This window comes from Anoplopoma fimbria, chromosome 2 (genome assembly GCF_027596085.1).
Source record: "Anoplopoma fimbria isolate UVic2021 breed Golden Eagle Sablefish chromosome 2, Afim_UVic_2022, whole genome shotgun sequence".
In the NCBI taxonomy this organism is placed as follows: Eukaryota; Metazoa; Chordata; class Actinopteri; order Perciformes; family Anoplopomatidae; genus Anoplopoma; species Anoplopoma fimbria.
In genome coordinates this window covers 14,547,458-14,569,909 of record NC_072450.1, presented here as the reverse complement: position 1 = coordinate 14,569,909, position 22,452 = coordinate 14,547,458, and the positions used below count along the sequence as shown (strand labels likewise).

At 41.4% G+C, this 22,452-nt stretch overlaps 1 protein-coding gene across 1 annotated transcript in view; it reads right to left on the bottom strand.

Annotated features, from left to right (window-relative positions):
- Positions 1-22,452, bottom strand: part of itsn2b (intersectin 2b) — a 31,416-nt gene that overhangs the window by 5,328 nt on the left and 3,636 nt on the right. Inside the window, exons 2-32 of the mRNA XM_054608409.1 lie at positions 18,559-18,632; positions 17,601-17,693; positions 17,223-17,286; positions 16,905-17,092; positions 16,416-16,676; positions 15,808-15,904; positions 15,532-15,668; positions 14,622-14,685; positions 13,896-14,033; positions 13,659-13,747; positions 12,593-12,855; positions 12,325-12,474; positions 11,971-12,111; positions 11,640-11,727; positions 11,245-11,384; positions 10,090-10,238; positions 9,144-9,946; positions 8,904-9,025; positions 8,548-8,811; positions 8,219-8,415; positions 6,992-7,047; positions 6,423-6,589; positions 6,052-6,082; positions 5,786-5,907; positions 5,234-5,330; positions 4,871-5,065; positions 1,833-1,954; positions 1,539-1,645; positions 1,187-1,370; positions 362-460; positions 123-206 (exon numbers count right to left, since the gene is read on the bottom strand). Coding sequence (XP_054464384.1) covers positions 123-206; positions 362-460; positions 1,187-1,370; positions 1,539-1,645; positions 1,833-1,954; positions 4,871-5,065; positions 5,234-5,330; positions 5,786-5,907; positions 6,052-6,082; positions 6,423-6,589; positions 6,992-7,047; positions 8,219-8,415; positions 8,548-8,811; positions 8,904-9,025; positions 9,144-9,946; positions 10,090-10,238; positions 11,245-11,384; positions 11,640-11,727; positions 11,971-12,111; positions 12,325-12,474; positions 12,593-12,855; positions 13,659-13,747; positions 13,896-14,033; positions 14,622-14,685; positions 15,532-15,668; positions 15,808-15,904; positions 16,416-16,676; positions 16,905-17,092; positions 17,223-17,286; positions 17,601-17,693; positions 18,559-18,565 — 4,719 coding nt within the window. The 5' untranslated portion in view covers positions 18,566-18,632. The remainder of the gene's footprint in view (positions 1-122; positions 207-361; positions 461-1,186; positions 1,371-1,538; positions 1,646-1,832; positions 1,955-4,870; positions 5,066-5,233; positions 5,331-5,785; positions 5,908-6,051; positions 6,083-6,422; positions 6,590-6,991; positions 7,048-8,218; positions 8,416-8,547; positions 8,812-8,903; positions 9,026-9,143; positions 9,947-10,089; positions 10,239-11,244; positions 11,385-11,639; positions 11,728-11,970; positions 12,112-12,324; positions 12,475-12,592; positions 12,856-13,658; positions 13,748-13,895; positions 14,034-14,621; positions 14,686-15,531; positions 15,669-15,807; positions 15,905-16,415; positions 16,677-16,904; positions 17,093-17,222; positions 17,287-17,600; positions 17,694-18,558; positions 18,633-22,452) is intronic.

Sequence of the window (22,452 nt, the reverse complement as noted above, 5' to 3'; positions counted from 1 at the left end):
GTCATTCAACACAGAAGCGTCATTTCAATATTTTCTAGACAGAATGCAGAAAAAATTAAACCCAAAATTGAATAAATGGAACAAGTGAGGTCATAAATATAAGAATCAGTGAAGAAACGAACCTGTTGACAGAGTTCTTCAGCCTTCTCCAGAGCCTCTTTAAGATGGCCTCGGTCAGCATGGCCCTCTGCTGTGCTCTCCAGGATCTAAACATACACACACAGACAACTTATTAACACCCACAAATTAGAGACAAAAAGGCAAAACACTCCTTTTTTCTAATTACACACAGTAAGGTCAGTATTCTGAGCACTTAATGAGGAGTTCAAACACAGACACACTCATGATTATGAAGGCCTACGTTTTTGATGTGCAGTGGGTAGCGTGTGATCCTCTGCATGGGTTTCAGCAGGAAGCTGGACAGCGGCATGCCTTTACACCGGTAGTTCGTGGCTATTTTCTGATGGGAATAAAAGATTGTGTTAATATACACATTAAAAGGCAACATTTTCTACCTTTGGATGTGGATTTCCAATCCGAGTTGATGATAAATGTAGTCAATTGAAGCAATAAATTCCTCAGTGTGTCATCTCTCCGCGGCATGTTTTCGGTTGTATACTCTAGCTTAAATAAATATGGCTGCGTATCCGAGACATTCAAAACACAGCAAAATGTATCCTTGTCCATAAAGTCCCCTGCTCTCATATTTTGAGATGCCTTTTTTTGCTGTTAGAAACGTAACTAGTTTGCAATACTAGCAGAGAGAGCAAGGACGTTTTGATCATGCCCCAAAGCAAAGACTAGAAATCCAAGCTGAAATAGTCAAATGACAGCACTGGATGCAGGATGCACAATAGGTTTTGCAGCAGGAGAACTCTGAGTTTTCGGTCAATATAGCACGCGCTGAGGAATAAATTGCTTCAAATCGACTTATTTTATCATCAACAGTTATGGGACATCCAGATAAAAGGTGGCATATTTTCCCTTTAAGAATCTCTGTTCCATCTACATGGATGTACCTGCAGAAAATCTGGTTTCTAAAACACTACATGAGAATGATTCTAGGTAAATTTAAAAAACTTTCTCTAACTCTTCCTGTTCTTCAACACATCTTCACTATTCTTCTGTCTGTGTCCATGAACTACTCTCCTTCCTGTCTTTGCTCACTCCTCCCTCACTCTCCTACCTTGAGGAATTCTTTAAAGTTTGGCTCGCTGTCGATGCGCGTCTGAAGCAGCGTTGCTCCGTTGATCTGGCAGGAACAGAAGCGGATGTAGGGCTGCATTTGGGACAGCTCCACCGCCAGGATATCTCCGATCATCTGCACCGGCATGTTATCCCCACCCATCTTCTTACGTGCACGTAGTGCCCTGCATACACATAAATACACATGCTTGAACCCAAGCAGCTCTGTATTTTTGTACAGACAGAATCCACAGAAACAACATTAAAATAGCTGCACTTGTTTAACATTTTATCACTCCGCTAGATGAACTGTCCATTCTAGATGTCATACACTCTGTCCTTGTGATATTTACTTGAGAAATTTAGAGTTGCAGGTCAGAAGTTCTTTCCAGTTGACGAAGATCATGTTCATCTCTGCATCATTCAGCCGACCCGACTCTGACATAGGCTTCTGGAAAACCTACAGAGACAAACACAAAGACAATGACGGATCATCTGATCCACAGACTGTCAGGTATGTGATCAGGAGATCATGCAGACATCTTGACACATCTCGTTCTCATGAAGTACTGGATATATATTTACTGTATATGGAACTTCTTCCTCTGTTTATATGCGAGTTATGAAGCAGGACATGTGTCCATTACCTCCAGCACAATCTGCAAGTCTTCCATGTATCTCTCCTCAGTCTCGATCAGCTCATGGATGTAACCTTGTCTCCTCTTCTCCTGGGTACTCAATGAGTCCAGGCTGTTTAGGTCTGCACACCCTGCAGGAGAGAAGGAACACACAACAGAGGGGGTTATTGTATAATAAAAAAACAACTTCAACCATGGCAACAAAAGAAAGCCACTTCTTAAACCTTTTGCAATGCCTTTTCTGCCTCCTGCTGGACATTTGACAAAAAAACAACACAATGCTGCTTTTGACTGATTCTACTGCACACATTTATTGAAACTCTAAGAGAGGAGGATAGACAACAAAGGGGGAGAAGAGAATGGAAAGGGAAATCGTGAAGACCATTGTCTCGATTAGCAAACACACTTACCTGATACAAGGAGCCCATTATCCCGTTGTGAGGGACCCACACTAGCTGACTTCTGCTCCCTCCCTGACCTTTCTCTCTGCTCTCCCTCAACATCTGTCTCATCCCACAGGTTTAGAAAATGAAAGCTGCTCTGTAAAGTCATTATTTCCGTTCGTTTAGTTAGTGGTCTGTCTCTATTCTATTCTATACTATTCTATTTGTCTCTTCCTCTTTCTGCACGGTTATCCTCTCGTTGCTGGTATCAGACTAAATCTTCTCCTGGATCAAATCTGTTTGTACCAAAACAGGAAGAGGAATTCTTTCTTTCTTTATCACCTTGTGACGTATGTGGAAAAAGTTTTTTTTCTCAAAATTTTCAGTGAATTCTGCCAAATTGGGAAGATTTTCTTCGAGAATCCAGTCCAGGTCTGATAACTAATATTTCAACAGATACCACCAGAAAAAGGAAGATACATGGATGTTTGACTCTCCATTGAGCTGCTTACAGGTTACAAAAACAGTTGTTCACATACTGTATATCTTTCCATCTTAATCATGTGTATCGTATTGACAATATAAACACTGCATACAACACACACACACACACACATAAAAACCGTGTAGAGGTGAAGGCTGAGATTTTATTTAAAAATAATAAAACACTTAACTCAAGCCAATCTTTATTTTTTCCATTTTATTTCAGAATCAGAAAATATATTAGACACATCTTTAAATTAGTTAAACCATCTCATACCACAAATGTTCTATATATGTGGTCAGATCAGTTGTGCTAACAGCTGCTTAACTCTTTGCAGCTTTCTGTCAGTGTGGTTCATCCACTTTCACTGCAGCTTTTAACAAACCTAGAGAAGTTTGTGGTTAACCGAGCCAGGTAACCTCTGAATTAAATGAAAGAGAAAGAAACAGCAATTTGCTTTCTTTGCCTGAGGGTTCATCCTTACAGTGAATTTGATGGTGGTGCTCTAAAAACATCTGAACTGTATTGTAGCATATTTCACTTAACTCCTTGATCTCAGTGGACCTCACAGTTCCTCATGAGAAACTTCTCACTTTTTGACCTAAAGTTCATGGATCCACAAACCTGACAATAATGACTACCAGTTATTCTCACTGTGGTAAACACTATGATGTAACATGCATTCACTTTCTGCACAGACAGAAACATTCAGAGCAGCAGCATAGCAGTGATAGTTAATATAAGGTGCAGCAGCAGTTTGTGATATCACCCTTAAAGCAAAAGTTTTTGACTGTCAATGGCTTGAAAAAAAGTTGGCCATATGGTGAAGAGTCGCTTCATCCATCTTCAAAACTACTTATGTCCCTTTTGTTAGTGATAACAGCTGATTCAGTTATGGCTTTTAAATGCAGAAGACAAACTGTACACTTTGGCTTTTTCCATTTCCTGCCAAAATGTTTATAGTTGAAAGCAAAAACAGTAATGCTACATCTCCAAAACAACTGTTTAGTCGTAGAGGAGATTGACCAAATCTTTTATTTTTGCCGTACTCTCCACTCAGGTTTTTGTTGAGCAAATCTGTTACTTTATTCCTTAGTGATCAAATTTCTCTGTTTATTTTACATAGTCAAATTGCCTCTTCATGCCTTGTTTCAAGCTTTTTTAAGTTAAGTTCAGGGTTGCTGGGCCGGAATTTTGAACATCCATTATTTCTCAAAATACACACAAGCTTGAAGGTTATTACTCTGTTCATCCTGGTATAAAGAACAAGGCTTAGAAAGTGACTTGCACATCATGTCTGAATATAGACGGGCTCTGTGTGAGCTTAACACTCAAAATTGGAGAGTAAGAATGGGAAATAAGCATTGTGTAAACAAGAGGGAACAAGTAAAAGATACGAGGTGAAAAAGAGGGTGATGCAGAATGCATAAAGAGAAAAAATAAGAGTTTTGTGAAGAGAGGCAATTGAAAGGAAGAGGGCCAAGCCACAGAGAGACCCTCTATCACTCTGCTACAGATCTATTTTAGCATCAGTTCAAAATCAGTTCACAATCAAAACCAAGCGCGATGAAATCACAAAAGGCACCGAGGCTTTAACAATCCACAGAATCAGCATTGAGAGTCAGGAGAGTTTTTTCAGGTCCTGATTCATTTCAGAGGAAAAACATGACTTGTTTTTATTCTTTCCCTGTATCACAGAGACACCTGTTCACTCTCACACAGTGACATTAGCTCAGTGGGAGAAGTTAGCAGATAAGGAGTCCAGACACTCTGCACCTTCGGAGTAGTGTGTAATAGTGGGTCTCTCTGGGGTCAGGAGTAGGAAGAAGGAAGAGGAGGTGGAGGAGGAAGAGGACTTTCTACCACCCTGGAAGGAGAAAGACAAAGAAGTCGAGGAACGGAGAGAGGGGGAGGGAAAACAAAGATTGGAGAGGGAGGGAGAAAGTGGGAAAAACAGGGGAAAAGGTGAAATAGTCAGCGAGAAAAAAGATGGTGGCTGAAGATGGGTGGACGACGGAATATCAGTGATGGTAGGTGGGGGTTGCATAGATCCACAAAGGATAAGCATTAGTTAGTCGTAGTGGTTTGAAGCAACAGGGAAGAAAAGCGTCTCTGTGTTTTAAACATGCACATTTCCTTTCATGTATAGCCATGATACTATGTTTAAGGGATTCACTTACACTGCTGGCTGGGGTCACACTCCGCTGTGGTCATCTGAACGTAATTAGTGGGGAAGAGACCGGTTACCCCGTTGATCTCTCCTTTCCACCAATCCTGGTTGCTCTTGTCAAAAACGTTGATCAGCTGACCTTTGGAGAAGCTCATCTCGTCCCCGTTGGCGGCTGTGTAGTCGTATATGGCTATCACCTGACAGACTGAGAGAGAAGAAAAGGAAGAGTTTAACACACCATTATACTATTTGTGCAGTGTACTTTGTTACTCTTCAACTCTGGCCTCACCTGGTAGAAGTGTGTATGTGTGTGTGTGTGTGTGTGTGTGTGTGTGTGTGTGTGTGTGTGTGTGTGTGTGTGTGTGTGTGTTACCTGGTTGGGGTGCTGGTGTTGACTTGCCGCTGTTGGATCCTAGTATTTTAACATGAGAGGCAGGAAACCAGCCCTTCTGGCGCTTTTTACCACGAGCCTAGAGTCAGACAACAAAAACAGACGTGGGGAAAGAGATTTTAATGAGAGAGCAAGATATGCTAGTCAACATTTATCTCCATATCTCCCAAGAGCTCATAAAGTAAACCTAATGGGTCCCAAGATGATAAATAGAACAGAAAGAAAAACATTTCTGCAACACAGAATTTCTCAGTCTCCTTTTTAATTGTTCTTTTTTTTAACCCTGTGAATAACTGAATTATTTGACCTTGAGCACCTAAAACTGTTCTAATAAACAACATATTGAACTGGTCACCATCGATATGGCAAAAGGTGAGTGGTCACAAGTACACATTGCTTTGTTTTTGGTGGGTCACAAGCCAAATAGGTTGGCTCATGTAAAATGTCAAGAACTGCTGAGACCCTTTGTGGTCTTCTACTGTACAGTATTAGGGACCCACAGAGAACATCTGTGAACAGCTGCTGAAAACTGACCTGCAGTTCTCCGAGCCACCAGCCAGAGGCGTTCTTGCTGAGGATGACGATGAGCTGGGATTTTTCCAGATTCAGCTGTTCAGGTCTGGTAGAGGGGTGGGGTCTAATCACCTGTGCGATCTCTGCACACACAAGGCACAAGTGCAATATAGCAAATTGTTCTTTTGGGATTCAGAGAGAGAGGGAGGGAGAGAGAGGGAGAGGGAGAGAGAGAGAGAGAGAGAGAGAGAGCGAGAGAGAGAGATTAGACAAGATGGTGAGCTTACCTGGCTTCTTCTTTGCAGATAAACTTGAAGTCTGGAAAAAAAACAATTTTATAATGATTACAAACCTTTAGAAGCACTTGTCTTTGTCAAGGATACATGTGTTTATGCTGGGACTACATTGCAAGACAATATTTGTTGTTTAATTTTAAATATGTGTATGTTGATCTCCTGATTTGTTCTGTTTTGTGGTTTAAAAAAAAGAAAAAAAGGACAACACAACACAAAAACATACAGGAAGTGAAGGAAATAACAGGAGCCCCTTGCAATGTAATGTTATTTAACACCACTACAAATACCAAAGAGAGTTATAGACTGATGGACTGGATGCAGTTTATTCCTGCTATATAATGGCACATGTTGAGTGTTCTTACATCTGTCTCCTTAGGTTTGACGTAGTTGCTGGGGAAGACGCCTATGCTGTTGCCTATAGAGCCGTGCCACCACTCTCCATCTCTCTTGCTCACCAAGATCACATCTCCCTCTCTAAACGTCAGATCTCCAGGCTCCGGAGACTCATAGGTGTACAACGCCGTGTATTCTGAAAAGGAAAATAATAAATTAACATAAATAAACAACAATGTACTCGATAAGGCTCCAGCTTATACAAGGCCTGTCGCTAACATTAGCTGAGATCCACAACAAGAATTCTGACACATTATCCCAGATAATGTTGGTATATACATTAACTACAGAATCTGCAATATACTGTAGATAAGCTGCATCTGCCATTTCAAGACATCTCTTGATTCATAGTAAACTTGAGACACAACACATAAACAAGATAAAACTAAGGGGAACTTCGATGTCTGTCCCTTAAACCACCTACAATCCTTGGTAAAAAATGAGCCGGACGAACATCAATATTACAGTTTACATTATTTATGATTATCAAATATTAACTGAATCAGTTAGATATTTTTAAGAGTGTATTTTACTGTACCTTCAAGCTGAAGGCTGTCGCTAGACTCCGAAGCATCAGATGGGGAGCTCTTCATGCTGTAAACACAGAAAGAGTATACTTATTCATATGCATTCATCCATCTTTCATCCTCCAATGCCTATCTGGATCACAAAAATACAAAAAAAAGAATTTCTCTTTCCAGTTCCTCCTGGGGGATGCAAGGCATTTTAAGCCAGATGGGGGTATGAACCCTGCTGAGTGGTCTGGGTCTGCAGTATGAGCTGGATTACCTGAGAGTCACACTTTCCAAAGGCCAGACACATTTTAACCGTCTCCTTTCAATGAAAAGGAGCAGTGGTTTTCCTCTGGGCTCCTCAATCTGCAATCTCATTCTTTTGATTATTATCCAACCTCATGACAGGAGGTGAATGCTGGAACGTGCACTTGACGAGATTGACTGGTAAATCTGGAGCTTAACCTTCAGGCTCAACTTCCTCTTCCCCACTACAGTCTGGTACAACACCAGCTGAAATCAAAGGTATATACAACTCCATGCTGCTGAGTGATTTTTAAGTGTCTCTTAACAAGCACATTTCTCATGACAGAGGAGGGAAGAAGTCATTTCTGCTGTAAATACCAGACATACTGGAACAGTTACCAAACCTTTAGACTCAGGCACATTCACTGACACTAGCATGTGACTGATGCATGTTTTCGCCAATTTACCCCGAGATAAGTCACATCCGAACGGCCCAAAAATATGTTGTTATGGAAAGTGGACAGGTATGTGCTTCAGGCTACTGAATTGATGTGCATGTTTTACTTTTTTCTGATGTTGCATAAATGGACTAAATGTTGTTGTTACCCTATGTTGTACAATGAATAATCCTTGAATGTATATGTAATATGATACAGTTAGTTATGAGCTACCTTTTTGGCCTATATTTTTTAAATTTTTTAAAGGTACCCATGGATTTACAGACAGCTATCACTGGATATAACTGATACTGAGAAAACTGTGAAAGTTTGAGGATTCTCAAGCAACTTCTGGAGTTATAATTCAGATGTCTCCTGTCTCTTTCAGCCTCACAGCAAAAGAATTTGCAAACTGATGTTTGAGGTATAGCTGGGGAATCAATGGAAGTGCAGTTCACATCAGTACTAGCTAAACAAATCATTTGCCATTGTGGCTTGTTGCTAGTGAGGTCTCTAGAAAGTGCTCCAAGAGGAATTTAAAATTAAAAAATGTTGTGCATGAAGTCTTACTCTGAACTCTCCTCTTCTCCCAGCAGTGTCACATATGTTTTGGGGAACCAGCCTTTTTCACTGTTCAGCTCTCCCAGCCACCAATTCTCCTGCTTCTCCAACACCTGAATGACATCGTCCTTATTGAAGTTCAGATGGTTGTCTGTCTTTGCTGTCCACGAACACAGGGCCTGGGCCAACAGGTTACCCACCACCTGCTGTCAGGGCACAGAGAGAAAGACAGTACAGTGAGTATTAGAGCATTGCATATGTCCAGACACTAATCATACTAGGTTAGCAGCTTGTGCAGCAGTAAAACGACCCGTTGAATAAAGGTTTAAACCTCTCACCTGTCCTTGTGTCTCAGAGGGTGCAGGGTTTGGAGAGTGTGTTGGCGTGAAGGCCGACTTTGTGCCTGCTGCCTTGACACCCTCGAGTGCATTAGAGAGCTGAGAATGGATCGGCACTTTAGGAGCAGCAGCAGCAGCAGCAGCAGTATTATTAGCCGTGTCTGATGGGGTCACTTTCTCGACGTAGCTCTCTGGGAACCAGCCCATCTTCCCCTGCCGGCTGCCGTACAGCCAACCTTCCTCCCGCTCGGTCGACTCATCAACCTGACAGACCAGAAAGTTTGATGAAGACAACATTCCATCTTTGCTGTTGCAGTTTTATCTTTAGTCAAGTTTCAGTTTCAATTTCAGTTTACCTCGATGATATCATCCGCACTGAAGTTGAGCTCTTCGTTGTTTCGGGCCGTGAACGGGTAGAGAGCTTTGAAGGATGTGAGGGCGGCCGACTTCCTGTGGTGTCGGGCCCTTGGTTGCCCACCTAAAGAAGAATATCAGACGTAATAATGTGAGTCGAGCTTCAAAAAAGTTTTGATACCAACTGGAGACAGGAACAGACCACAGAGAAGTACAGAAAAGTAAAGAAAGGTCTCTCGTACCTTTCCTCTCCTCCAGTCCTTTCAGCAGAGCTGTCAGAATATCCACCTTCCCTCCTCCACTCGGCGGCTGCTGCTGACGAGCTGCCTCCTCCTTTCTATTTCTCGCCTCCTCTGCTTTCCTCCTCTCCTCTTCCTCCTCTTTTCTCTTCCTCTCCTCCTCCACCCTCTTTCTTTCCTCCTCACGCTTCTTCCTATCCTCGTCCTGCTGCTGCTGTAGCTTCCTCCTGTCCTCATCCCTCTTTCTCCTCTCCTCTTCCTCCCTCTTCTTTCTGTCCTCCTCTTGCTTTCTCCTCTCCTCTGCATCTCGGACGGCGGCCACGGCTGCCCTCTGTCTCCTCCTCTCCTCCTCTTCCTTTTCTCTTATGCGTTCCTCCTCTCTCCGCTCCTCCTCTAACCTCTTCCTCTCTTCCTCCCTCTTGCGGCGCTCCTCTTCATCTTTCCGTCTCTTCTCCTCTTTTCTCCTCTCTTCCTCAAGTTTCCTCCTCTCCTCCTCCAGCTGCCTCCTCTCCTCCTCCAGCTGCCTCCTCTCCTCATCCTGCTTCCTTCTCTCCACTTGCTTCTGTCGCTCCTCCTCTTCTCTTTTCTTCCTCTCCTCCATCTCTCTTCTCTTTCGCTCTGCCTCCTCCTTTGCTCTGAGCTCTCGTTCAACCTGCTCCTTGGCAGCCAGGATGATAGCCTGTCTCTCTCTCTCCTCCTCCTCCCTCTGTATGGCCTCTTTCTCCTCCTTAAGCCTCCTCTGACGCTCCTCTTCATCCTTCCTCAGCTTCTCCTGCCACTGGCGCTCTTTTTCTATCTTAATAAGCCTGTGAGTGGGAAGCAAACAATATTTTAAAAGTTTGTACATCAAAGTAAAAATTTACATTTAAGTTTTGTTTGAATCATGTTTTTTGCTTTAACAGGATTAAGAAATAAAAAAAAAATGTATGAAAGCAAAATACCTCTGAGCTTCCTCCTCCTCTTGTTTTTTTTCTCTTCTCTCCTCTTCCTCTGCTCTTCCTCCTCCTTCATTCGACTCAGCTCACGCTGTTTGTCCTCTTTGATGCTCCGTAGTTTCTCAAGAGCTGCCTGCTGTTTTCGCTGGCTCTCTCTCATTTCCTTACGCGCACACAAAAAAACACACCTTTACTTGAGTGAATGATATGACACTTAATTAAAGCATGAGGTGACTAGAAAAAACACAACGAGATATGAACAGAACACACAGCATGCACAAACACACAGGGGCCTTAACATCAAGCTATTAGTGGAAGGATAAGTGTAAGACAAAGAGAGAAGAAAGAAAAGAAAAGCTAAAACAGCACAGACACAAGATGTCAAATGGAAGGAGAAATATGAGCGGAGCAATGAACAATAGAAAAGAGTAGAAAAGAGCAGAAAAAAATAAAAACAACAAAGACACCTAAAGCGAAAAACCTTTAGTAGGTAGAAGAGGTTACGAAGACAGGCCAGCAGACAGAAGACAGCCTGAAGCATTGAGTCCTCATCACCCACATACTGTGAAGTCGGGGACAAGGGATACATGACGGGTGAGAGAGAAGAGGGAGGAAGGTAGAAAAGAGGAGAGGCATCCAGCATGGGAAAAAACAAAAGAAGATAAAGAGAAAGGGAAGAAAAGTTAGATAACAAAAGGGATGAAATCAGTATCAGAAGGTTAGAAAGAAGGTTACGGCACAAAGGAATGATTGGAGGAGAGAACAGAGGCATCAGGGGCCAAGCTGCAGTGGTAAGTATGAAATAAGATAGTATAATTATTTGGAACTTAAAAACAGGCATTGCACACTCAAAAATAATTACGTGTTAATGTTTTGACTTATTAACAAACTAAAGGCACAAATCTGTTACATGTACAAGTGTTATAAAACCAGGCAAACAAAATATGAAGATGTGGTTCGTTTGGTTTGTAATTAAAACAAACTAGCTCTGTATTAAAGCTTCATATTAACAGCAACACCCTGTTCATTTCATGTAATTTAGGAGACACCCTTCTGTTCACATACTGTACATACTGACATGTCAATGCACAGTCACAGTACTTATCAAACAATCAGTCTGATGCCATGTTAAGCTACTCTATTAACGTTATTAGGTATTCTATTCCTACCTGCATATCTTTGTTGTACTTGTCCATCTCAGACAGTTTGGCAGCGGTATCTTTCTCAAGGCCTTCCAGCTGCTCTCGTAGTTTCAGACATTTCCCTTTTTTCTCTGTGACGCCCACCTTCAGGGTCGACATGGTCGCCACTAGAACGGATAAAATACAGTCAAACAAGCGAAAGTGAAAATCTCTTTAATTACATTCCCATTTATATGTCTTGCAAACTCTGCATATGGAGTAGCAATATGAATATTTTTATGCTTTTCAATTATTAAGTATTTTCATTTTTTACTGTGATACACACAATTTGCCCATCAATGTGTCTTTTATCAAACATCCATCATTGCTGCTGTAATATGTTGTTTTTCCTGAGCTCTGTCATTTCATCCATCAATACTCACCAGGCAAGTTATTTACAGACATGTTTCTGAGTTTCTCAGTGAGTCTCTTCTGCTCCGGTGTCAGCTGGAACAACTTCATCTGGAACTCCTGACCAAGACGAAATGCATCATTAGGTGAAAATATTTGGGGAAAAATGTTTGCATTCTCACAAACAAATCACAGTGAAGACATTAAAGTGTGGGTTACACACACACACACACACACACACACACACACACACACACACACACACACACACACACACACACACACACACACACACACACACACACACACACACACACACACACACACACACACACACACACACACACACACACACACACACACCTCTAGCTGTTTCTGCAGGTTGTTAATGTCCTGCTGGCGAGTCTCTTTCCTCTGATTGGTCACATCCAGCTCCGTCTTCTGATGCTTCTTCTTGTTCTGAAAGTCACGCAGTCGGTCTGAGATCTGACGGTGCTTGTTACCCTGAGGTAGAGAGAGGTAGTGAGAAATGGAGAGAGAGAAACAGAGAGAGGAGTGAGAGAAAGAGTGAGAGGATGACAGAAACTTTATAAACTCTCCTTAAAGTGTTCATGATGGATGAGAGACAGCTGCACAAACACTGCATGACCACAGCATGCCTACATTCTTGTGATATGTTGCACTGAAACAAATCTACTATGTCTCTCCACCACTCACCACAGCCTCCAGCTCCATCTCAAGACTCCTCTTCTTAGCTTTCAATCTGATGATGTCATTTTGCTCCTGTTCCTTCTTTATCTGGAGCTCCCCTCGCTGCCTCCTCTCCCACTCCTCCTTCCTCTGACGCTCGAGCTCCCGCTGTGCAGCCTGGAATGAACCCACACAGGACACTGAAGGGTATAGAAACGACTCTCTGCTGTGATAATAGATGATGAAGCATTCATGCCAAAGTCATACTTGTAAATACAGAATCTAGCGTCCTCACCTCTTTTCTTTCAATCTCTCTCAGTCGCTCTTCTTCTTTCTGCCTCTCTAGCTCTTTCTGTCGCTCCAGCCTCCTCTCCTCCTCCCTCCTCCTCCTCTCCTCGACCTCCCGAGCCTCCCTCTCTCTCTTTTCACGCTCCTCTCTCTCCTTCTGAGCGCGCCGCTCCCTCTCCCTCCTCTCAGCATCCTGCAGCGCCAGTCGTCTTTTCTCCAGTTCTGCGTTCCCTTGCACCAGGTTGGCTTTGAATTTATCCTCGAACGACACTGAATAAGGACAAATGAAAAGTTTTGATGAAGTCAGTGTTGGTGTACTTTCTATGATGATTAAGAGTAACCAGTCAAATAAAAATCTTAATATTTACTTGATTTTAATGAATTAGGAACTTAGAGATCGTACTTTCATCTTTATTAGGTTTAAGCAGTAAATGTTTTGAATAAACTCCCAATGAACTCTATTTTAAAGTATTACAATTATGGACCCATTGATGACTTATTTCACAAATTATTGATGACTTTGTTGAGCTTCTGTGTTTGGAAAAGAGGATAATGGACATGAAACATGAATAAAGAAACATGTATAAATTTAAAACAAATTTGTAGTTTTAGTAAAACTGCAACTGAGAAGTAATGCTATACAGTAATATGAGATTCAGGGATTTTAAAATAGCATTTAGCTGTGAACTTAATATTTAAAAACACTTTACATTCTGGCTACTACAACTTGTGACTTTGTGAAAGACGATTGTGTGTACAAACCCAACCAAAGTGTGCTGCACCACACTGACTGGCTACAGTTTAGGCTGCTGCAAGTGGCAACGGTTAAGGTCACAACAATGTATGTATGTATGTTTATAATATTAAATTCTGACTCACCAGTACGAGTGCAAAAGTAAACAGCGAGTTTGACAGCCATAGTCATTGATCATACTAAGTGATCTTATCTGGCTACTACGTATTGCTGCTGCCTTGCATAATCTTAGTTATAGAATAGAGAACAAGCCTGAACATTATGCAGCAGTTAAACAAGGCTACACTCTGTGTTTAGGGTTGGTAGTGTGAGTACTGACTGTTGGGTCTGGTTTTCTGTGGAGGTTCTATGTCCAAGTCATCAGTCAGAGCAGCATAGAGAGAAGAGCTGGATCCATTCACTGCACCCCTGGAACAGAACATAATACAAATATTAAATAAACATATATATTAATGTTGTCCATGTTTACTGTACTTAAATGTTGAAATCGCTTATATCTACTCTACAAGGCATTTGCAATGTTTTTCGTGAAATTGCGCCATATGCGTGCACATACCTTTGCGAGGGTGGTACCAGTTCAGTTGGCAGAGTTAGCGGCAGTGGTTGTCCAGTCTTTGCCACGTCCACAAGATGCATTGCCAGTATAAACTCCTCAGCTTTTAGTTTCCCGTCCTTATCCACATCAGCTAAAGTCCTGTGGGAGGGTTGGAAATCCGAGGTGCAAGGTTTATACATGATTTTATACTGACATTTAAATACAGGATAGGAAGGTACTTAATGAGAACTAGGAAATATTTTGAACTATAAGAGAAGGTCTTCAATTTGATTACAACTCTTTGTTTTCACATTTATGTTAGGCGGAAATTTCTAGTTAAGGTTAGTGACTAAACTTCTCAGCTACTTCTGATCTACATTGACAGTCTACTCTATAAGTTGAGGTACAAGTTAAAGGGAACAGTTATAGGAATCAATGCATACAAAAAGGATTTTGGGTGTTAAAACCCTCAACAAAAATCACAGCAAAGGTAAAGTTTCCCAGTTTAAACACATTTTACAATAACCAACATTATGTCCTTGTATTTGCTGGTAATCAATACTAAAGCAACCTTGACCTATTAAATATTTCCTTAATAAACAAAAGGCCTATTGTCATAGAAGCTACAGTGGAATGAAGTTTTGTAATATGTAGCTGTCAAACCTGACTTTTGCTCTTGAACACAACACACAGCAGTCTTAGGACATGTACAGACACACACGCATACAAATAAACATATATTCTCACCAGATGGAAGCCAGCTGTGTCTGAGTCAGCATTGTGGTCGCCATGGCACCTCTCACCTGCTGACCTGCCAACAGGAGTGACAAATGTCAGAAAACCTGTACAACACAGATGTGTGGGTGTGGCGGAGAAAGGAAAGGGTCAAGGGTGTGTTTAAGGAGCTGTGCAGAAGGTGTCATTTTTTTAGTCATTAAACTAAAATGTGGCAGCCGAACAAAGAGGGCAGTCCAATAATTCAACACAGCTGATTTCAAAGACTGATTCTAGGTCGTCCTAATGTTTTAATAAAAGTTAAAAGAATGTCTGATGTTGAATTAGGAAATTAGAAACTTTTTAACCCTTACTCATTCATCTGAGTATAAAAGATGATAGTCAAAGGACTGCGACTGTTTTTTAACAGGCAAGGTTTATTTAACAGAAACGTGTCTTGTGCTATAATCTACAAAGGGATTATATACATTAGATACATGTGATTATATACACATGTATCTAATGTGCAGAGTCACACTTGCATAAATGATCTGCAAGTGTGACTGAAGTGAGTGACTGTTTGACTACATCATGGGTATTTTAAAAGAACAGGTCCGACGAGGCTTGCAGTAACAGAACGAAAAGGCAAAAGCATACTTGGCTGTGTGTGTGTGTGTGTGTGTGTGTGTGTGTGTGTGTGTGTGTGTGTGTGTATCTGTTGAGAAACTGCCCCTGTGTCGAAACACACTTGGGGCAGAAACACCCTCCACTTCCTGAGAGTTAGTTAAGACTTGACACACACAGAAAGGTTGAGGGAGGCAATCGTTATGAAATCTTCAGTGACTGTTGTTCATGAACATCCACGCCTGCATTCCAGGCATAGTTTGGTTTAGTATGACCACCTCACTGTTCATATACATATATACACACACAGCCTTCTTACCACTAAGGTATCCTGACATGTGTTTATCCAAGCTGTTGAACTGCTGTCTGTATTTGAGTCTGGCGGCATGTGGCACAGCCCAGTCGCTGGGAACGCTGGCCATGGGGGACATCACAGAGGGGGAAGAGGAAGCGGAGCTGAAAGACAAACAGAGGCCACACAAAACACTAGCTGAATGCAACAAGCTTCAGGAAGACTACTGTGTTTTTGCACTTCAAAAAGATAAACGAGGCACTGGAGAAATTGCTGGTGCTTTCAAATTTGTGTGTGTGTTACCTGATAGATCTTAGGTCCAGCAGGGATGAGGCCTTGTTCATACCAGAAGAGGAGAATCCGAGTGGAGAGGAGTAGGGGGATGCAGAGCGAGGTAGGCCTGATAACACAAAGCAAAAACACATATCGTTTATGTATTTTCATATAAGTATCTGTGATATTATAAGGGCTGTCCTCAAGTAAAGAAATTCTTATCCGACTAACACTCATACGATTTCGATGATTAATCAGCAACCCTAGATATCATGATGACATGTTATGGCATCCTTTAACCTCAAAATCTTGATGGCTTTTTTAACAGTTTCAGAAGGAGTGAAATGGGAGGGGAGCTCAACAATGGGTCAGTAATATAGTGCCATCCAGCCAAGCTTGCCAAGGACAGGGAGGCTATTTGTATGGAGATGAGACACAGAGATTGGACAAAACCAGGCCAGAATCATTCCTTTTTCCCCTTTAGAGTATTTCATCATCTGCTGCAATCATATACAATATTTACTCTCAGAGTAGGGCATCAGAGAAAATAAACAACTTGCAAGTGATAATAAGGAAGGAAAGATGAATATATTGAGTCATACAAGGGACTAAAAGTTAGAAATGAAAATCATCTGTACCAGTGGCCAAAGCTCCAGCTGCGTATGGGTCGAGAATTCCAATTGTGCCATTAGGCAAGGTGGCGCTTCCCATGGTGGGCATCAGGGGCCTGGAGGGGGTGGAGCCTATTAGAGGGCTTAGGCCTGTTGCTGTAGGAACCAAAGGGGAGTAGCCCGTCATTGGTGTCAGAGGTGAGAGTCCAGGGGTTGCCATGGAGATAGGGGTCAACATCGCAAGGTTTGTCCCGGTCATCATGGACATGTTAGGCACAGTAGCCATACCTAGGACACACACGGAAAAGGTAAACCAGTCAGAAAACACAGCAGTGTGTAAACAGTAGATCAGTCAGACACAGTTAATGTGTCAACAGTTGTTAAAATACCCCAAATGTGTTTTTTTGTGTATGCATTTAAATGTTTTAATCTTCACATATCTTGTTGTGTTTCAGACTGTGAAACACAAGTTTTCACATTGGATAGTTAATAATAATAATAATAATAATATTGTACCATAGGCTGGGTTGGTCAATAACGAGGTGGGTTTATTGAGGCTGGGAGCAGGTACTGGAGGCTGCTTCATGATGATTGGCAGTGCTGATGGAGGCGGTGTACCCTGGAGTTTAAGCTTTATGAGCTTCATAGCGATGGAAAACTCCAACCTGTCCATCTTCCCATCTTTATTCATGTCAGCCAGAGCCCTGAGAGAAAAAGGAAAAACAGAGAGAGACACCAGTTAAGATCTTGTGCTTCAAGTATAGATTTCAGTGAACACTTTAAAGGGGGCCCATCACTCAAAAATGTGAGTGTGTGTGAGAGTCTGTTTCTCACCATATCTCAGCCAAAACTGAAGCAGGAAGCCCTGATTGGAGTAAAAACTTCCTTGCCTGCTCCCCTACAGAAAGAGACAGAAAGGGAAGAAACAGAGAAACACAAGAAAATTGAGATTCCCCTGCATGCAAAGCAGAAAAACCTGCAAAACATTACTATATACAGTATTTTTGAGTCTGCCTGATCACCCGAGCCCAGTCAACAACACTTGAGTTCATTTAAGAGCTACTTACATGTACATTTGCCTGTGTATTATTGTGAAATTAGGATACACTGTTCTTTATACAGCTAATGGGCGTGTGCTGGTTAAATGGCATTATGAAATGTACTGGCAGGGAAATTACTGTAAGCGTGATGTGCGCTGATTATTGTGTTTACCTGAGACATAGCCCATTGATGGGGAGAGGGTGTCAAACTTCTGATCATGTTTGACCCTCTCCTCTGGAGAGATCGCCCATACACTTAGGCCACCTGGAGAGAAACAGAAGAAATGTTAAAATGTGAAGCACAAAACATGGGAAGTATCCGTTATCATTAGACGAGTGTCAGCCCAGTCGGCTTTGTCCTGTGTTAAGGAGTAGAGTTACCTCAATTAACTCTACTCAGCAAACCTGCTCCTTGAACAGGCCCACGGCTGTTTTACCTTCTCATTGTTTGAATAAATCAGTGTTCAATACACACAGACGACACGTAAATCTGAGCAAATCAAATAAGCATGATTACCAAAAAGTAACCAACCAGTTTATGACATTTAAAAAAAACAAAACAGGTGCACACACACACACACACACTGACACACAGATGAGAGAAAACCCTGTGGCCAGCCTCAGTGGCAGTCAGGAGCTGGGAATGCACTGATATTGACAAAGTGATAATGAAGCACTCTGTTACTGTGTCACTTTGTTCAGACAGGAGGGCAGAACAACACTTTCACAGAGGCCGACTGCACATGAGTGTTTACTTCATCAGCAGACGCAGTGAATGGACAGTTTACTTCATAATAACAAAGCATGCACAGTTTCTGTAACTTTACTCCTGTGACTGGCACCATAAACAAAGTTTAAAAAAATCAAAATATGAAAAAAAAAAAAAAATTGACCTCATAGTGACCAAAGAGATAATTTAATAAATGTAAACTGGTCCAGAGAAAACAGTTGAGCTTTTAAGAAGAAAACCTCACCCATACAAACAGTAATAAACACTATTAGACATAGTGTCACACATGAGTCAAAGTGGGAATAATTACTAGAAACATCAATGTGTTGGCCTCAGCAGATCTGCAGAGCCAAAAAAAACACAGCACTCAATGCACTCACACAAACTGCAGTGGTCTTACCATTCATATTTGCAGGTGGCAGTGGCAGAGGGGGGGAACTCCCGGCGGTGTCCTCAGCTACTGCTCGCAGCCATCTGCAAAACACACAGTCACAGCCCAGTCATCAGTCAGTATACTGCAGCTAAGACAGGACAGTGGTGTCACTGAGAGGAGAGTGAGAAAAAAAGGCAGAGAGGGAGAGAGAGAGAGAGAGGGATTCTGGTCAGTCAGCAGAGTTAAACAGAGCTCCTCCTGTTCTCTTCAGTCAGGAGCACTCTGGCCACGTCCCAAAGCTTTTAAACTACTGGGAAGTGTTCCAATACTATCCACACAGGCCATGGTAGTGGCCAGATATAAATGCTACACAAGCTAGACTGATAAACCTTCATTAGAACGCATTTACACAAGAAATATATAAATCCCAGTGAGATGGATCGGTTCAAAAAGACCCATAGTGTCTTAGTAGGTATTTGTCACCATCTTTGCATTCCAATACCCACAACCGTACTAGTTAGTTTGCCAGAAAAATTATTTTGTACATATGTCAAAGCAGTTTGCAAATAAAAAAAACAGGATGTCCTATTGCATCCGGTCGCATTTTGCAGTATTCAAGCCAGCATGCTCTTCTGGGTATTTTGACCCACAATCCTCTGTGTGGCGGATATATGAAGATGGTCAAAGTTCATGGTACAATGTTATGACAAAGTATGTCCCTATTGAATGCATGCAACAGTTTATGCTTTGTAAGGGCTGCAGCAGTATGTACATGATTTTATTTAATTGTATTAGCCGGCAAACATTTGCTAATTACCACTAAAAATATTGGACAAATTAACATTTTGTCCTGATGACGGAGCTCGATGAAAAGTCAGAGGAACATTGAAGTGATTACAATTTATCAATGAATGTGTGTAACAAACATCATGGTAATCCATCCATTAGTTGAGAAATCGCACTCAAATCTGCTAGAGGAATGAGTCATTATGATTCATCCTCCAGGTACATGAACGTCTGTTCAACATTTTATGTCAATCCATCCAGCAGTTGTTCAGTCTGAACCAAAGTTGTGGAGATACTGACAAACCGACATTGCCTTTCAAGCAAAGATTCAAATTATTTCCAACCTGCCTTCCTGTCACCCATGACCACTCCTTTCTCAGAATGTTAACTCATGCTTGTTGAGTCAAGCACATACAGAGCAAGCGTGGGAATCCAGCTGCTGTTGCATTAACCTGTTTTTATGTAGTGGGAGGGCCCACATTTTAGTGATTAATTACTACATTTAGTGCAGGGGTTGAAGTGTCTGTGTCTCCATGTTTCTGTATTTTCTTTGATAAAGTTTCCAATAATTATAGATATATCAACACTGTTGTCAGATGAAAGAGCCAGCTTACTAGTCAGGTAGAGAAATTAACTTATTTATTATTTGAATTTTGGTGATTAGACCACATTTTCTGTAACTCTGTTTGCTTGGGATGGTTGAAAGGAGGTATGTGGTAGGTCACAACATGGTAAATGTACTAGACTTTGTGTCTGGACTAAATGTCACATATATGGGCTCTGTGTTGACAAAAAAAAATGTTTCCAGCACATTCATCTGTGACTGCAGCACTATGCCACCTGTTGAAATACAGCCAACACAAGCCTTGTTTAGATCTAAAACAGTTATCGCCATGCAATGGAAAGAGTGAATCTTTGCTTCAATACAGGACAGATAATGAAAGGCCACCTGTACTGTGAGGATTAAACTTGAAGCATTTACTTTTAAACAACTGAATATATGCAATCTTACAACAAATAAACAGCTGAAAGTATTTTCAGCCATCATTGTTGGGGATGCTGTGAATCAGAATCATGTAGGTTCTTTAGCTTTCACAGTCTCTTCATTACTGGTGCGCTGAAAACCTGCTTCCTCCATGGCTATCTCTCGCCATCAGCCAGTCACACTCACATGATTAAGAGGGAGGACGAAAAGGAGGAAAGAAATTCCAATCTTTCTTCTCAACACTTCCTGCCTAGTTACCCACGGACACAAGCATTTCCTCGCCAGACGTCACTTGACAGGAAGTGATCGTGGATTTTGGCAGAGGGACGGCTTTGATGTCAAAGAAAATATGAGAGTCAGAGCTAGGGTCTGAACTGGGGGAGTACAAGAATCATAGATTGAAGACTGATCACTGATTTGTCTGCTGATATGTGCACATGAGAGAGAATATGAATGAGATAAAGAGAGAAAGAATGAGAGGGGGAGAGGAAAAGTGTGTCGTTTTTGTGAACGTGGTCTGATCGATGCTCTCAAAAAGGCAACTGCAACGGAGGGCTAATCTGCTGCCTGCCATCTGTCGCTCTCCCTCTCTCCTACTTTACTCCTCCTGGGTCAAGTCCTCCTGTACTTTATCCTCACGCCTTTTTCTTTGCATTATTCTCTTTCATTCTGCATTCATCCTTCGTTTGCAGTCTTTATCAAATATTGGAGCATGGCTGTGTACATATAGATAAGAATTAATTCATTTGGAAGTCAGGTTTGCAGCAGTCCCAACACAGATACAGCAAAACGTGCGGAATAGAAACAAATAAGTCAGGTTACTATTTAGTTAAGTATATGGATTATTCAGTTGGAAAAATGCCACTGCCATGAACTCAGTGAACACATAATTATGGCCTAAAATTATTTTCTGCACTACACTGTTACCTCCATGTATAATATAGAGCCTGACTGGTTCATCCGTATGAACTAAAACACAAATTTTCAGCAAGGTTCCATCACATCATGTCATCAAAGAGTTGCAGCAAAATTATTTTACACTTTTTATACTTAAATAATAAACATCTTAATCTCATCGGATGCCTGGCATCTCAGGTGTTGCAGAGTAAACAGTGTACTTTGCCAGACAAACTGTATCAAGTCCTTATACTGTTTTAAGCTCTTTTTGTGCATATTGACCAAATTATCTATACATCAAAACAAGACATAAGTGATAAGATGACATCAGCCAATATTAACAGCCATTCAGTATTGTTCAGGCTCTAGTCATGGAGTGTGACCTCTGGTAATGTAAAACTGTAGGAATTATAATGAATAAATGAAAGATAGCAGTGGACTGTCTGCTTTAAGGTTTACTGTTTCAAGAGAGCAGTTTTCTTGACTAACCAACTGACCGACTGATCTACTGACTCAGTTGGCACAAGTGACTGACTTCAGTGGTAGACTCAGCTTTGCAAACCTCATGCAAATCCCTTCTGAAGGTTCACTTTACCTGTGATGCAGGACCTATTTAAAAACAAGGTTGTAAAGCAGAACTCCAGGCGACAGGTAAGTGGCTGTGAATAAAAGCCTGATGCACTGCTTCGTTAGTGTTACAGTCGGCACCATTGAAAGGGAGACTTAAGATATACATTTACAGATTACACAGTTTTGATTTTTTTTTTTACACAAGGATTTGAATGATCATCAAATTGGCAGAGGAAATTTCTTAAGCTGAGAAAACCATTTAAAAACATACTGTATAAGCTGAACACTACATCTTTGTAATGAATAGAGACTGGCAACTGGAAGAAAGCCTTTGATTTCCACCCAGCTCTGGCAATACCATTGTGTGAAGCTGCATTTCATTTACAGTATGGGGAATGCAGATTTCTGTTTTACTAAACTACAATATCGGAGGGTCTTTACGTTAGATCAGTAGAATACAGTATGATTATTCTTGAACAGAATAAGACTGAGATTGCACTGTGTTTTCATACTTTTCAAGATCTGATCCAATGTTGAAATTGTGTAAGCCCATTCTGGTGCCCACATATGCACAGTAGTCCCATTACTGTTGTCATGGTTGACTACATAAATAGACATATGACTCATATTATGTCCCAACCTGTAGTTTACAAAGACAGCTCTGCAATATTGATTTAATAATG